Genomic DNA, 13,800 nt, shown 5'->3' on the forward strand with positions numbered 1-13,800 from the left:
GCCCATTGGCTCCCGCTGCCTGCCGGGACATGCAGTCCGCCGCCGCCGCCGCCGCCGCCGCCGCGGGCTGGGCTGGGCTGGGCGGGCGGGCGCGGCGCACGGAGCAGGCGGACAGGCGCGGGTGGGTACAGTTTAATGCGGGCACCGAAGACAAACACCAACTTTGTACAGGCCGGGCCCCGCCGCCCGCCGCCGGGACACGCGGGGCCGGGGGGGCGAAAGTGCTCGAGAAAGGGACGCGGCGGCGGCGGCGGGCGCGGCCGCGCGCCTCAGTCGACCTCCTCCATGTTGCTGTAGGACGGGGCAGGGCGCTCGGCCGCGCCGGCGAAGGGGTCGGGGCCCGGGCCCGCGTCCGGGGCCGCCTCGGGGGCCGCGCCCGGTGCGAAGGGCGCCGCCGTCAGCCCCTGCAACCAGAACACAACACACGTTAGAGGCGCGAGGCCGGTGCTGCCCGGGCCCCGCTGGACGGCCTCGGTCCTGACCTGCCCCCCCGGGGCTTGGGGTCCGACCCTCCCCCGCGGGGCAGCCGAGCCCCCCGGCGAGCGAGGCAGGCACAGAGGAGACCACACCGCAGGGCGGGGAACAGCCAGGCTTTATTAGTGCATTCGACGCAAGGGAGGGAGCGGCTTTCTTCTGCCTGGGTGCCCTCCCTGCCCCAGTAGCCAGCAGCTGCTGCCCACAACAGCGGGGCAGCACTGGGACCAGGCTGGGTCCAAGTTCAAAGTGCTTCCCTGACGTCCTCCCACTTGGTCCGGCCACCAGGGCCCTGGTGCATGGGCAGCCGTCCGCTTGTAGAGGCCACAGGCTGGCACATGATGTCCAGACAGCTGCACAGGCTCCCGAGCCAGACGCTGCTTCGTGGCATGCACACTGTGCCAATGTGAGCACTGGGTAACATGGCCCAGGGAGCGGCCTGCTGCCAGCCCCACCTTGCAGCAGGTCAGAGTCCAGCCAGGTACAAGCAGCAGCCACAGGCGTTGGCGCGCAGAAGGGAGCAAGTCTGCAGCGCTAGGAAAGCCTCCTCAGTCCCTGCATCCCGCACCTGTCCTACCGCCCCCCACCCCAGCATCCAGACCAACTCCATTCCAGTTGGGGCTGCGACAAGCAAGTAGGCGCTGAGCATCTTGTGGCCAGATGGGGCCTTTGCTGGATCCTGGCCGCGTCCACCCCTGTGGCAGGGCCCTGCTGTGAAGGCTGGGGAGCTGGCAGCCTGGTGGCCTCTCCCCAGGGGAGCGGGGCTCTTGGTTCTGGCAGCAGGTCAAGTTTGTCCTGGAGGCTCCAGTCCTGCACCCTGGCCAGCACCTACCTGGTGAGGCGAGTCCTTGTCCAGGTGTGAGGCAGCCCTCACCAGGAGCAGGCTTGCGCAGGGCAGGCCCGGTGCCTACCTCCAGCGTGGCTGGTAGAGGAGCGGGTAGAAGATGTTCAAGAAGAAGGCCACAATGGCGGCCATAGTGCCCAGGACAAAGTACCGCACACAGCCCTCGTCGGCATGCTCCGGGAGGGTGGCCACCTGTGCCCTGGCCTGTGGGGCACGGGCCTGCCAAGGCGCTGCAGGCAGCTCCTCTTGCTCTTCAGCCTCCAGTTCCTGCCAGATCAGAGAAGCCTGCGATGTGGAAACCTGCGTCAGCGCTTGGAGAGCAAACGGGCAGGACCCCTCGCCATCCCCGACCCGCGCCCGCCGGCCCCAGCGCCCCGCAGCTGTGCTCGCCCCACGGCTCCTGGCAGCCTGTGGTCCGTGTGGCGACCCCGTGGCAGGCAGGAGATGGGCGGGTGGCACAAGGGGCTCCCGGGCAGCGGGTGGGGTCCGTGTGGGTGGTGGAGGAGGGTGCCTGGCAGGCAGGGTCCCAGTCCAGCAGCGCAGCTTCACCCAGCCCTCGAGACTCGGCTCCCAGAGGATTACATGGCACAGGCACCAGCTAATCACAGCCCAGCTGCTCCATATGCAGGACCTTCCAGACACCAGCCAATCGCAGCCCAGGCTTTGCAGGCAGGAACACGAAGCTCACTCATAGGACAGCCAGTCACAGCTCAGCTTCTGCAGGTTGGGGGGATGTGGACGACAGCCAATCACAGCCCAGGCTTTGCAAGTGCACAGGAGGATTATTCAGTGCGGCCAATCGCAGCTCAGCTTTCCAAATGCAGGCAGATCAGCGAGAGAACAGCCAATCAGAGCAGTGCACGCCTATGGGCACACGTGACTCTGGGCACAGCAGGGAGCCTGAGGGACCCAGGAACCAGAGCCACGCATGACCCCAATGTTGGCCTGTGCCGGCCCAGCGTGCCACTCTCCTGGGCCAGGGCACCAGCTGGCCCTCGGCTCTGTGTGTTCCTGACCAGGGGGAGGCAGGGGCATTGCTCCTCAGACTGCTGAGGACTCTTCCAGGAGCCCCAAGTGGGGCCTGGGTCAGGGGCAGGGTGGCTGGAGGTGCCCCAGACTCCTGCATGCTCCCTCCATGCCTGCTGCTCTGCTCCAGCTGGGAGCGCCAGTCCCAGGCAGGCAGGCGGGCAGGCACGAGGGGCGCTGGGCAAGAGCAGCTAAGACAGACGGATGGATGGAGGAGATCAGCGAGTAATGAGAACAGGACCGGCAGCCCGGTGGGCGGGGGCCGTGCTCCCAGAGGTCACAGCTCCAGTGACCACTGCAGGGGTGGGAGTAGCGGCTCAGGCATGGCGGGAGGCGGCGGCGGGTCCCTCACCCCCAGGTTTCGGCGCAGCGCTAACCCCATGGCAAGTCCTGCTGGCAGCCCGCCACAGGCTGCCTCAGCATGGCTGGAGATGAGACTTACTCTGCCACGCAACTGGCCATGGAGCCCCATGCCAAGCTCCCCTGAACGCAGGCTCTGCTGCAGTACAGAAGACCCCGGATCCTGCCTGAGGGGATCTGGGGATCCCCAGCAGCACTTCCAGAGCAGCACAGCCACCAAACCCAGGGCCTGGCCTCCCCCAGGGTTCTGGGTCCTTGACACCAGGCTCCTCTGTGCTGCTCCCAGGTTGAGGTGGTGGGGGCCCTGCTGGGATGCCCACCTGTGCAGCTGGCAGTCACCCCGGTTGCCGCAGTGGGTCTATGCCCACAGCTGGTCCCCACACTACAGCACACGCTAGCTACAATGCGGTCTGCCCTACTGGCTCTCTCTATGGGCAGCAGACCAAGTGCGTCCTCCTGTGAACAGCACCCATGGAGGGCGTGCAGGGCGCCAGCTGCTCCTCCCAGCAGCTGGGCACATGTCAAGTCCCAGTGTGGGCTGCTCCCATCCCCTTCCAGGCCCAGCTCCCCGCAACTCTCACCTGGCTGGCAGCTGCCTCGGCAGAGCTGGCCCGCTCGGCGTGGCGCTCCGGGGGCCGGCCCTGCAGGGGTCTCTCCACAGGAGAGTTCCGCCGGCGGTAGAAGAGGACGTAGGCATAGCGCGTCACCACCTGGCTCTCATCCACCATGGTGACCGTGCTGTCGTCAAAGAGCCGCCAGCCTGTGGGGAGGAGAGAAGAATCAGTCACTGCCCGTGGCAAAGCCAGCCAGCCAGCCAGCTTGGAGGGGAAGGAAGGGACACAGCAGTGGGCTGGCCAGGCTGGGGCCCTCACCCACGTCGCTGCGCTGGCTGTTCTTGTCGCTGGGCAGGCGGGCGTAGGCAGTGTAGTGCCCGCCGATCATGCCCCCGTAGTGGTTGATCACCGCATACAGGTCGTATGTGGGCAGCTGCTGCTCTTCTTTCTGCCCGATGCAGAACTTGCTCAGGTCCAGGCTCCTGGGTATGCGCAGGTTTGTCAGTGCAGCTGCTACCTCTCCCTCTCCCCCATCTCAAGGCCACAACCAAAGAGCAACAGGCTGTCAGCAGGCTCTGGGAGAGCCCTGGCACCCTGGGGAGGCCCATCTCCAGCCCCTGGGGCCACTCACCGGACTGGGAAGTCGACCATGTCATTGATCTTGTCCCGCCAGATAAAGCTGCGGAAGGAGAAGCGCTTGAGCTGGATGATGAGGACGTTGGGCAGGCGCCATAGCATCAGCTGCTTGGAGGCCTCGCGGTGCTGCTTGCACTTGGGGCAGTACCTGGGGAGACAGAGGAGGTGCTGATCACGAGGCAGGCTGGGGTCTAGACTGGCGGGGGGGGCTTTGCCTGCCCCCAGTATCAGCACTCTGGGCCCTGCCCGCTGCTCACCATGCCTCCTCGGGGGCCAGCACTTCGGGCTTGGTGAAGAGGTTGAGGCACTGCTCCAGGGTGAAGTGCCCAGCACGGGCCGCCTCGCTGGCTGAGCCTGGGTCTTCCACACACTCCAGCTCCTTGGACTGCACCAGCACAAATTCCTTGAGCCGCTCGTTATTCTTCCACACCAAGGCCAGGGAGCAGTCGTCAGCCAGCTCCAGTGGGCAGTCACCTGTGGGGTGGAGGAGTTTAGCACACTGCCTGCCCTACCCCATCTCCCATCACCCCAGGCCCCACAGGATCATCATGGCCAGCCAGGGCTCCAGCTCTGCTGCCCGTGAAGCACCTCCCCACCAGCCAGCAGGTCAACAAGGCTCTGGACACACACTGGCCCCCTCCTGGCATGGTCTGCCACAGTGAGGACACTGGTTGCCCCCCAGGTGGTGCAGGACCTGCTGCTCAGACAGCCTGGTCATTCCTGGGTCAATGTCTCCTTGCAGCCCCACCTGGGGCACAGCAGAGCCAGAAGAACCCAGGGGTCCAGGCTGCTGGCTGGGCACTTCCCCTCCCTGTTACGTGGCCAGCAGGGCTCCAGCCCAGCCTGCCCCCCACACTCCCAGAAGCCCCCACAGAGCACTGTGCTCAGCTGCACCACCCCATGGTGCCAGCTGAGCTCACCTTTGTCCTCCAGCTTGTGCTCCTTGTTGGCTGCATCAATTTTGTTGATGTAGAACTGTGTGGCATGGGCGCTCAGTACCTCAGGTGGCTGTTGGTACCCGGGGATGGCAGCTGGAGGTGGCAAGGGCAGCATGTTAGCAATGCTCCCAGCCAGCTCCGTGCCATGCTCCGATGCACAAAAAACTTGCAAGCCAACAGGGGCTTCAGCCCTGACCTGCCATGTCACCTCCCTGCCCCTGTGCTGGGCTGGGTCTGATCTGTCAAGCTGAAGGCACCCACCCCAGCAGGGAATGGGACAGGCAGGCTCCGCAGCTCAGCCCCACGTTGAGACCAGGCACCCTGGCAAAGGGTAGGGCTGGGCCCCCACAGGCCCTGCCCAGGGGATTCACAGCTGGGGCAGGAGCAGCAGCCACAGAGGCTGGACGCTCACCTTCAGGCTTGAGGACTCTCTCGTAGGAGGGCTCCTTTTCCCCACAGCCCTCGCCCAACACCTCCAGAGGGTGCTCAGAGAAGTCAGAGTCCAAGCTGAGCAAGGAGCTCCGGGCTGCAAGGAGCTTGCTCCGAACGGTGCTGGCGTCCCCCAGCTCAGGGTGCAGCTCCGGTGCAGGGGGTGAGGGCTGGGGCTCTGGCAGCAGGTGGGAAACCCGATCTCCATCTCCTGACTCAGAGGCTGGGGCAGCCGCTGTGCAGCTGCTCTTGGCTGGGGGCTCCGGCTTCTCGGGGAGCAGAGGCTGCGGGCCCTGCTCTGGCGACATCCTGCCCAGCTGGAAGGGCGGCTGGAACACGCTGACCGAGTACCTGGGGGACAAAGAGAGGCATCAGGGTAGGCTGGGCCAGGGTAGCTGCCTCTACCCGGCACCAGGCCTGGAGCCTTGGGCTGGCTGGGGAGGGGCACCCCTGCTGGGCCCAGAGGCCTGTGCCTGCCACAGCCCATACCTCGCGTAGCCCTCTAGCAGCTGGGCCAGCCGGGCATAGGTGAGGCGCGACTCCGGCACGCTGACGAGGAAGGGGAAGCCGATGTTCTCAGGGCGGCACAAGGTCTTGTGGTCCGGCCAGTGCGTCTTTTGACAAACCCTGCAACACATGGCCATTGAGTCCCATGTGGGCCTGCAGCCCACAGCCCCTGCCCTGCCCAGCCCTAAGAGAGGCTGAGTCTGCCTCTGGTTTGAGCAGCTCTACCCACAGCAGGCTGGGCCCTGCTTCAACGTGGGAGCTCCTGTCCCATGCCCTTAGGTCAGTGTGGGCAGCACTGCACCCCTGGGGCCTAGGCTCCCCTGCCCCCAACTCCAGCCAGGCATATAAATATCCTTTAAGAAATATACTTATTCTCCTTGAATTACATCAGTTAAATGATTAACCCATAATACAGCAGCTTCCACACAGCTGCTACTAGGAGCTTCTCCTGGAGATCTTTGATGCACCTGTGAACCACCAGCTAATTCAGGGGTGGGCAACTGTTTTGGGCAGAGAGCTGCTTACTGAGTTTTGGCAAGTCATTGAGGGCCACATGATAGGCAGCCCAGGGCAGATAAATATGTATTTTCTAAATTTTTCACAGGCCCCGTGGGCTGGATAGAATGGCCACATTTTGCCCACCCCTGAGCTAACTGCTTAACTGGTGAGTCGATAGGTTTCTTGCTACTTTCCTCTTAGTCTAGGAGTACTACACTCCCCCCTCCCCCGCCCCCACCTGCCTCCTGATTCCTGCAGGGGCACCCTGGGGCTTTCCCCTTTGCCCTTTTCCTGCTAGACTGCGCCTGCCCCAGCTAAAGGGTAACTGTAAGCTACCCAGTTATGGCTGCACTTACTGGTCAATCAATTGTTGAACTTTTCATATCTCTACCCCCCACACTGCCAAAACAGGTACCCAACTCACACATTGCAGTAGCCCACACGGTAGCATCTCGTGCAGCGCCGCAGCTTCTCTTCCTCTGACTGCTGTTTCTTCTGGCAGGCCGCACACTTGGAGATGGGCACGCTGGGCACCTGGGGGCGCTGGGGGAAACGGGAGGCATTGGGGGGGGGGGGGTAGGCCAGGCCCTACACAACAGCCCTGCCCCCCTCCCCCCGGAGGCACGGCAGGGCAGGCCCCAACATGCAGGAAGGGAAAAGGGCTAGCAGATGGAGAGTAGCTTCTGTGAGGTCGGCTGGGCAGCCTGGGGGGCTCCTGGTTACTGGCATGGCCCATCTCCCAGGCAAGGGGAGGCATTAGTGCTTTTTCAGGGAGCTCCTGCCCCTGTGACTCTGATCCCCTTGTGCCCCATACCTGCTGGACCTGCAGCACCACCACGTGTTCCTTGGCCAGCTCTGGGGACAGCACCTCAAAGCAGAGCAGCAGGTCCGTGGGGGACACGGTGTCCAGGGAATGGGAAGGCAGGAACATGCGGTGGAAGCGGTTCTTGATCACCTACAGGGGAACAGGTGTGAGCCTTGCCTGGCACGCCCCCTCCATGCACAAGGCACGGTCCATTCTCACCATGACACAGCACAGCCTGCCCCTCCTGTCACCAGAACCCTACGGTGGCAAAGAGGCCCTGAGGCAAGATGGAAGGCAAGCAGGGCACCCAGCCCAGCATGGTCAACCCTGCTGTAATCGCTGCAGCTTGTCTCCCTGCATGACGGGATCTACTAAGGCCATGCTGCACCCAAAGCACTACTCAGCTGTGCTGACAGGAGGCTGCCTGGGGTGTGCCTGCAGTGCCTGGCACCAGGCTTGGTGCATGGCACAGAGCCCCAAAGGCTGCTGCTCACCTCTGCCAGGCGCAGGTTCTCTGACTTCACGTGTACGCTGTGGGCCACCGATTGCAGCACCTCCAAGGCGCTGGAGTTCTCTTTGCTGATGCTCACAAGGAACTGCCACAAGAAAGGCCACATTAGCCAGTCCCATGGGGCCAAGCCTTTCCTGGCAGCCTAGGTCTGCACACGTGACACTGGCTGTCAGGGTGCCTCGACAGGCCCAGCCACTTATCTGAATGGGAATGGCAACAGCTTCTGGCACTGGGGAGGCTCCTCCTACCTTGATGGGCTTCTTGTGCGGCTCCTTGGCGAAAAAGTAGACCGTCAGCACCTTCTGCTTCTGCGGCAATGGCACCGGCAGGTATAGGAAAGGATCAAAAGTAATAGACACCTGCACGCAGAGACAAAATCAGGCCTCACATGCCAAGATCTCAGGGCAGAAACAGAGCACAAGCAGAGCACAACTCTGGGGCCCAGGGCACAGCTCTACCCAGGGCAGGCAGGACAGCTGGGCAGGGGCAAGAAAAGGAGTCCTGGCTCCCTCCACGTGGTAGGTGGTGGGTGAAGGGAAGGTGGACACAGAGGGTCACAGCTGGGGCCCTTGCGCAATGGGTACCTGTAAGCATGGGCTTGGCCCACTCCTGCCCTACCTTGGAGCACACAGGGCACACCAGCTTGGACTTGTACTGGCCCTGGAACAAGTCCACGATGAAGGAGTCATTGCGCATCTTGTGCCGCTGCCATGCCTCCTCAGCCACAACCTGCACGGGAAGAGAAGGGAGTTCAGTCCAGCACCAGGTGCTCCCTGGGGCAGGGCTGGGCTGGGGGCAGGGCGCTCACCTCATCAGGCCGCCCATCTGAGTCCACCGTCTCCGTATAGGGCTTGTTCTGGATGCGGTTCAGGTCCTCGTGCAGCCCATCCAGCAGGAAAGCCATGAACTCCTGTGCATCGTGTTGGGCGTAGCCCGTGAACTGGCTGGCCTTGCTGGCCACAATTGCCTGTGGGCAGACAAGGTCACGATCATGGTCACAGGCAGGGACCCCACCCCGATACACCAGGTGCCCTCACCACGCTGGACTCAGGCCTGTGCCAGGGCAGAGGGTGCTGGCTACTAGGGGCAGCAGGAGATGGGGTCACCACTGCAGTCCAGCAGATGATTGGTGCTGCCACCAGCACAGGCCTCACCTTCAGCTTCGAGGGCTGGAAGGCATGGTGCGTGCCCTTCCAGAGCGCCCGCAGCAGCACGGCGAAGCCAATGGCCAGGCGCCCACCCGTACCCAGCGGGTTGTTGTAATTAATCTCAGACTCGAAGGAGCAATCTGCCGTAGAAGTCAGCGAGAAGGGGGTGAGGACAAGGGGAGGGAGGAAGGACGCACCACCTGTGTCCCCACCCGCAGCCCGAGCTCCACTCACCATGGAAGTAATCCCGCAGCTCCCGCGTGTTGGACAGGGACTGGATGACACTGTTCATAAAGCAGGTGTTGCCCAAGTTGACCAGCCCTGTGAAGCCGGGCAGACACACCTTCTTCTCCTCCTCCTCCTCCTCTTCCTCCACGCTCTCGCTGCTCACTGGGCTGTGTGTCATTGGAGGCACCATGCACGTCGGCTTGGGCTGTGGCCCAGCAGGGAGACATGGACAGGTGTCACGGGTTTCGTTCCCAGTGCAGGGACCTGGAGCCACGACTGTCTCTCCTGCAGCCAGTGCCGCCCACCCCAAGAGCACCCCATAGCCCACAGACTGGCAGGGGCCAACCCTGCAAGTGCTCACCGAGGGGACGTGTGGCTCTGGCTTCACGGCCACGTGTTCGGCAGTGGTGCGGGTGGCGACGCCGTCCAGGCCACTATCCTCCACCCGCGGCTTCTCCTTCTCGGCTGCCCGGGCCTCTTCCTTGGCAGACAGTGGGAGCTGGTTGCTGCCTGGCTGGCTCTTGTCCAGGGGAGTAGGGCCTGTTGGCATGGCCACCTTTGCACCACCCACTGCACCTTAAACAGGGGGAAGGGGTGGGCCTGTGGTTAGCAGCACAGTGTGTATGGAGGCTGGTGTGGGGCCTGGGGCCACCATCATGCTGAGGCACTGCAGCATGCCCCATGTGCTAAGCCAGGCAGCTGCAGCTCCCCATCTCAAGCTCACCAGATCCCTCAAGCCCCCCCTGCAGCCCAGCAGCCTGCTTCCAGCTCTACATCCTCTAGTAGTGCTACACGGGCTGCAGCAGCCCCTGCCCAACCCCAGCAGCTGCACCCCAGTGCCCAGCTGGAGACTGCGGAGCACCAGCCCTGCCCTGCAAAGGTTGCACCATGTGCAGGCAGTGCTAAGGGAAGCCGGGGTGCAGACCTCGTGTGGCAGGAGCCTCCAGCCCACCCCAGCGCTGGCTCTGGCGCTTCTTCAGGCAGATATTGATGCGGGAGATGGTGAAGTTGTAGGTGCACTGCTCTGGCTCGATGAGGTTCCTGCACAACACCAGAGATACCTCAGGGGTTGGGGTCTGGAGACCCCAGCTCCCCCCAGCCAGGCCTGGGTCTCAAACACAGCTCTCCTGGCTGGGAGAGCCCCCGTACCACAGTCCCTGGCTGAAAGCATGAGAGGAGCCCAGCAGATAGGAGACAGCATTCTGCCTTAACACCACATCCCCCTGCCCATTCCCACACGCTGCCTCCCACTGAGAGTGCTGGGACTCTGCAGCTAGAGCCATAGCCTGCTGGCACAGGGTGCCTGCCTCACCCAGTGCCCCACGGCCCAGAGCTGGGCATTAGGACCATCTGAGCTGCGCTTAGCTGCCCTTCCAAGACACCACTGACAAGGCCTTCAGGAGGCCAGAGACAGTGTGGGTGGCTACCCCCAGCTGAGCGTGGCCCTAGGGAGTGTGGGACGCTGTGGGCAGGCACCGTACCTGAGTTTCACCTGCCACCGAAACACTGTGTGGGAGCCGCAGCCAGGGTGAAGGCGCAGGAAGTTTGTGTCGCTACAGTCAGAACAAATGGGATCAGAGTAAGGGCTGTGGCCCCCAGTCAGGCACATACAGCAACCCCAGCCCTGGAGCCTGCCAGCGGTACCTGGTCTGAAACACCAGCGTGAAGTCCTGCTCCCGGAACAGCACCTTGGAGCTCTCTTTGTGGATCTCCTTCACGTAGACGTGCACCACCACCAGGTCGTTCCCTTTCTCATACGAGTCATTCTTCACAAACGTCAGGCTCACAATCGGCTCTGGTTCTGTGGAATGCAAACGTAGGTCAGAAGCGGCAGGGGTATCCCAGCCCCACCCCCCGGAGCCCCATGAGGAGTGGTTGATGGCCACCCAGGGAGCCAGAGCGGGCTGCTCAGCCACAGACCAGAGCCACTGGGCTCCCAGACCAGGCTGCAAGGACCTCTGCAGCATGCGCTTGGTGACCTTTCATGGGGGTCACTCGAGATCCAAGCACCCAGGTAAGCCTGCGCTCTGATGAAACTCCCTGCACCTACCATCCACGGTGGCTTCCAGAGCTGCCTCATCCTTGGACCAGTCTCTCTTTTCGTTGTCTCTGCTCAGGGGAACAGCGATGACTGGGGCTGCCTTTGGGCCCTCACCTGGGGCTGGTGTGCACTCCCAGCCCCCGGCAGCTTCAGCTGGGAGCAGGACTCTCTTCTCTAGGCAGGCAGCGCCAGGAAGGGGGAACGTCTCTGAAAAGTCCACAAGCGGCTGCATCTCCACGGGCACGGGCTCCTTCTCCAGCAGCTCCATCTGGCAGCATGGGGGCATGTGGTGAAGCATGGCTGGCTCGTGGGCTCCCCTCTCCCCAGTCCCCTCCAGACCGCAGGCCACAAACCCTCTGCAAACAAGCTCTGCCCAGCCGCCAGCTCTCCCCTCCCCTGCCCCAGATGGGCTGACTCCCAGGACCACTGAAAGTCGGGGGCACCCATGGGACAGGTGGAAAGAAGCAGCTCACCCCACCTACCAGGGGCTGTTCAGGACCCTTCCCCATTACCTTCTCCAGGGGCAGGCTGGGGTCTGTAGCAGGTGAAGGGGCTTCGCTTTGGCCAGCCCTACCATTGCGCCGGCTCCCTGCTTTCCCACCATGCCCCTTGCCGGACTCTGGGCCCCCCACGACCCTGACATTAGGTTCCTCCTCGGACGGTGCCGCCTTGAGGTACACGGCCCGCTTCGCGCTAGGACCACTCAGGAGCCCGGGGCTCAGGGGGGTCCGGCCCACCAGGGCCTCGGTCCTGCCTGGAGCTCGCTTGGGGTTGGAGGAGTCCCGCTTAGCCCGGGGTGGCTCCAGGCTGCCGTCCACCTGGGGCTCCGCGGGGGCCACCTCAGCAGGAGCCTTTTCCTTGCTGTTTTCCCAGCATGCTGTGCCCCACACTGGCTCCTTGGGCCCGTCCTTCCGCCTCTTCTGTGGAAAGCAGAGGTGCAGTGGGGACACTGGCTGGCCCAGCGCTGGCCAGTTCCACCCATGCCTACATCCCTGGGCACCACCTGCCCACCAGAGGCTCCCAAAGCACCAGGCAGGTCACTGGCCACTCTGAAGCACTGAGATGGGGTGGGGGTTTCTCCCACGTCCCAGCTAGCTCCTGTGGGAACAGGGATGCCCAGTCCCACCCTGCCCAGCCCCCCAGATGCCCCCAGCCTTACCAGCAGCGAGGCCCAGTTGTGCAGCGGGATCTTTTTCTGCAGCACCAGCTGGAGAAAGTTGCCCTTCTTGTACTGCACACGGCTACAGGAACTTTCAATCTCCTCATAGAACTGGCAGCTCCACTGCCGCCCATCTGCAGAAATGGGGACTTGATGGCTGTGCCATGGCTGGCACCTACTGAGGAGCCCTGTTCTCACCCTCCCTTGGCCCTGGGCAGTCCTGTCACAACCCTGCGACCCCCCGTCTGCACCACGCGCCCCGAGCCGCTCGCTCAGACGCAGCCAGCAAAGCATGTGGGAGACTACATCACAGCACATGCTCGTGGCCCGCGCTCTGGCCAGCCATGGTCCACACCTGGCAGCTTGACGATGCAATCAGTGTCCGTGAACACGGTCTCCACATCCTCCACCTTCAGGGCGCTGGCGCCCAGGCTCAGCTTGATGATGATCTCATCTGCGTTCTGCTTCCAGTCCAGCAGCAGCTCTGCGAGGGGAAGGGAGACATCATCCTCGCCTCCCTGCGCGGAGGGGCACAGGGAACAAGGAGAGAGTGCGGGACAAGAAACAAAGGGAGTCTCAGGGCAGCTGGGGGAGCGCGGACCCCGGGGAGCACTCCCAGCTCTGGGGGAGGGGCGCTGCCTCCCAGACCCCGCAGGGCCCTCGCGAGCGCAGAGCCAGGCGGCTGGCGGCCAGGGCCCCACACGAGATGGTGGGGGCGCCTGGCCAGTCACGCCAGTGGCGAGGCCCCGCGGACACCACCCGGCAGGTGCTCCCCCGCCAGCCCCCGGGGAGAGCGCTGGCCTGCGTGTCCGCGGGCAGCCGAGAGCAGGGGCCGCGCCGTTACCAAGCGTCTCCGCCGGCCATAAGCCAACTCGGCACGGCCCCGGCTGGAGGCGCCGCCCGCGGGCTCGGCCAGGGCGCGGAGACAGGTGCAGGGGAGCGCGGGCGGGGCGGGGCAGCGCTCAGCCCGCGGGAAGGGCCCGGGGGTGGGCGGCCGGGCCGGGCCGGGCGCTCACCGTCGCGGCTCTCCTGGTTGGCGCGGTCCTTCTGCCGCTTCTTGCAGGCAGCGTCGTCCGCACCCCTCGCCCGCCGCCCGGCGCCGCCGGACATCTTGGGCCGCTTGGGCGAGGCGCAGGGCCCGGGCGCGCTGACGGAGGCGGGGTCGGCGCGGCGCCTCCTGCCCGGCCCGGCTATCTTGGCGGCTCCGCGGCGCCGCCCCGGCCGGCTCGGGACGGTCCGCTGCCCTCGGCCCCGCGGGGGTCACGTCGCGCTCCGCTCCCAGCCCGACCCGACCCGACCCGCCGGACGCGGCCCCGCCCGTGACGCACTTCCGGAAGCCGCGCCGGGCGCCACGTGACTGACGCCCTCAGGTGACGGAGCCGCTCTCTCCCCCCCTCGCTGCCCGGGCCGCCCCGCCCCCTGACGTCACGTCCCAGCCAAGCGAAGCCAGCGCCCCCTGACGACAGGGCGGGTCCCCGGGCCGAGCCGGGCAGGGCAGGGCAGCCCCGGACCTCGACCCTGCCAACGTATCCTGCGACCCCGCGGCCGAGCCCCCACGCGCGGCCTGCCCCGGGCACGGGGGGCCGCGCCGACCGGCGGCAGCGCCTGGCGCCCCCGGGTGCGCAGCAAGGACCTGGCCGGC

At 64.8% G+C, this 13,800-nt stretch overlaps 1 protein-coding gene across 9 annotated transcripts; it reads right to left on the minus strand.

Moving 5' to 3' along the window:
• Window positions 1-113: 113 nt before the first annotated feature.
• Window positions 114-13,496, minus strand: USP19 (ubiquitin specific peptidase 19). Of its 9 annotated transcripts, none has more exons than XM_090021642.1 (25): window positions 13,175-13,496; window positions 12,514-12,642; window positions 12,159-12,292; window positions 11,512-11,919; window positions 11,009-11,267; window positions 10,603-10,759; window positions 10,440-10,511; window positions 9,884-9,999; window positions 9,320-9,528; window positions 8,965-9,163; window positions 8,737-8,870; window positions 8,391-8,549; window positions 8,201-8,311; window positions 7,831-7,941; window positions 7,566-7,667; window positions 7,081-7,221; window positions 6,691-6,809; window positions 5,751-5,888; window positions 5,245-5,612; window positions 4,815-4,925; window positions 4,152-4,368; window positions 3,890-4,042; window positions 3,577-3,740; window positions 3,286-3,464; window positions 114-404 (listed from the first exon to the last, which is right to left on the minus strand). In XM_090021642.1, the coding sequence occupies exons 1-25, from the start codon at window positions 13,266-13,268 to the stop codon at window positions 270-272; spliced, it is 4,119 nt and encodes a 1,372-aa protein (XP_089877768.1). In that variant the 5' UTR covers window positions 13,269-13,496; the 3' UTR covers window positions 114-269. The 9 variants fall into 9 exon arrangements, with proteins under 9 accessions (XP_089877768.1, XP_089877764.1, XP_089877761.1 ...); XM_090021638.1 differs by having other exon boundaries at window positions 9,320-9,534; window positions 13,175-13,495; XM_090021635.1 differs by lacking the exon at window positions 114-404 and adding an exon at window positions 433-1,603 and having other exon boundaries at window positions 9,320-9,534; window positions 11,512-11,916.
• Window positions 13,497-13,800: the final 304 nt, after the last annotated feature.

Source organism: Crocodylus siamensis, chromosome 11 (genome assembly GCF_052110815.1).
Source record: "Crocodylus siamensis isolate JL-2025a chromosome 11, ASM5211081v1, whole genome shotgun sequence".
In the NCBI taxonomy this organism is placed as follows: domain Eukaryota; kingdom Metazoa; phylum Chordata; order Crocodylia; family Crocodylidae; genus Crocodylus; species Crocodylus siamensis.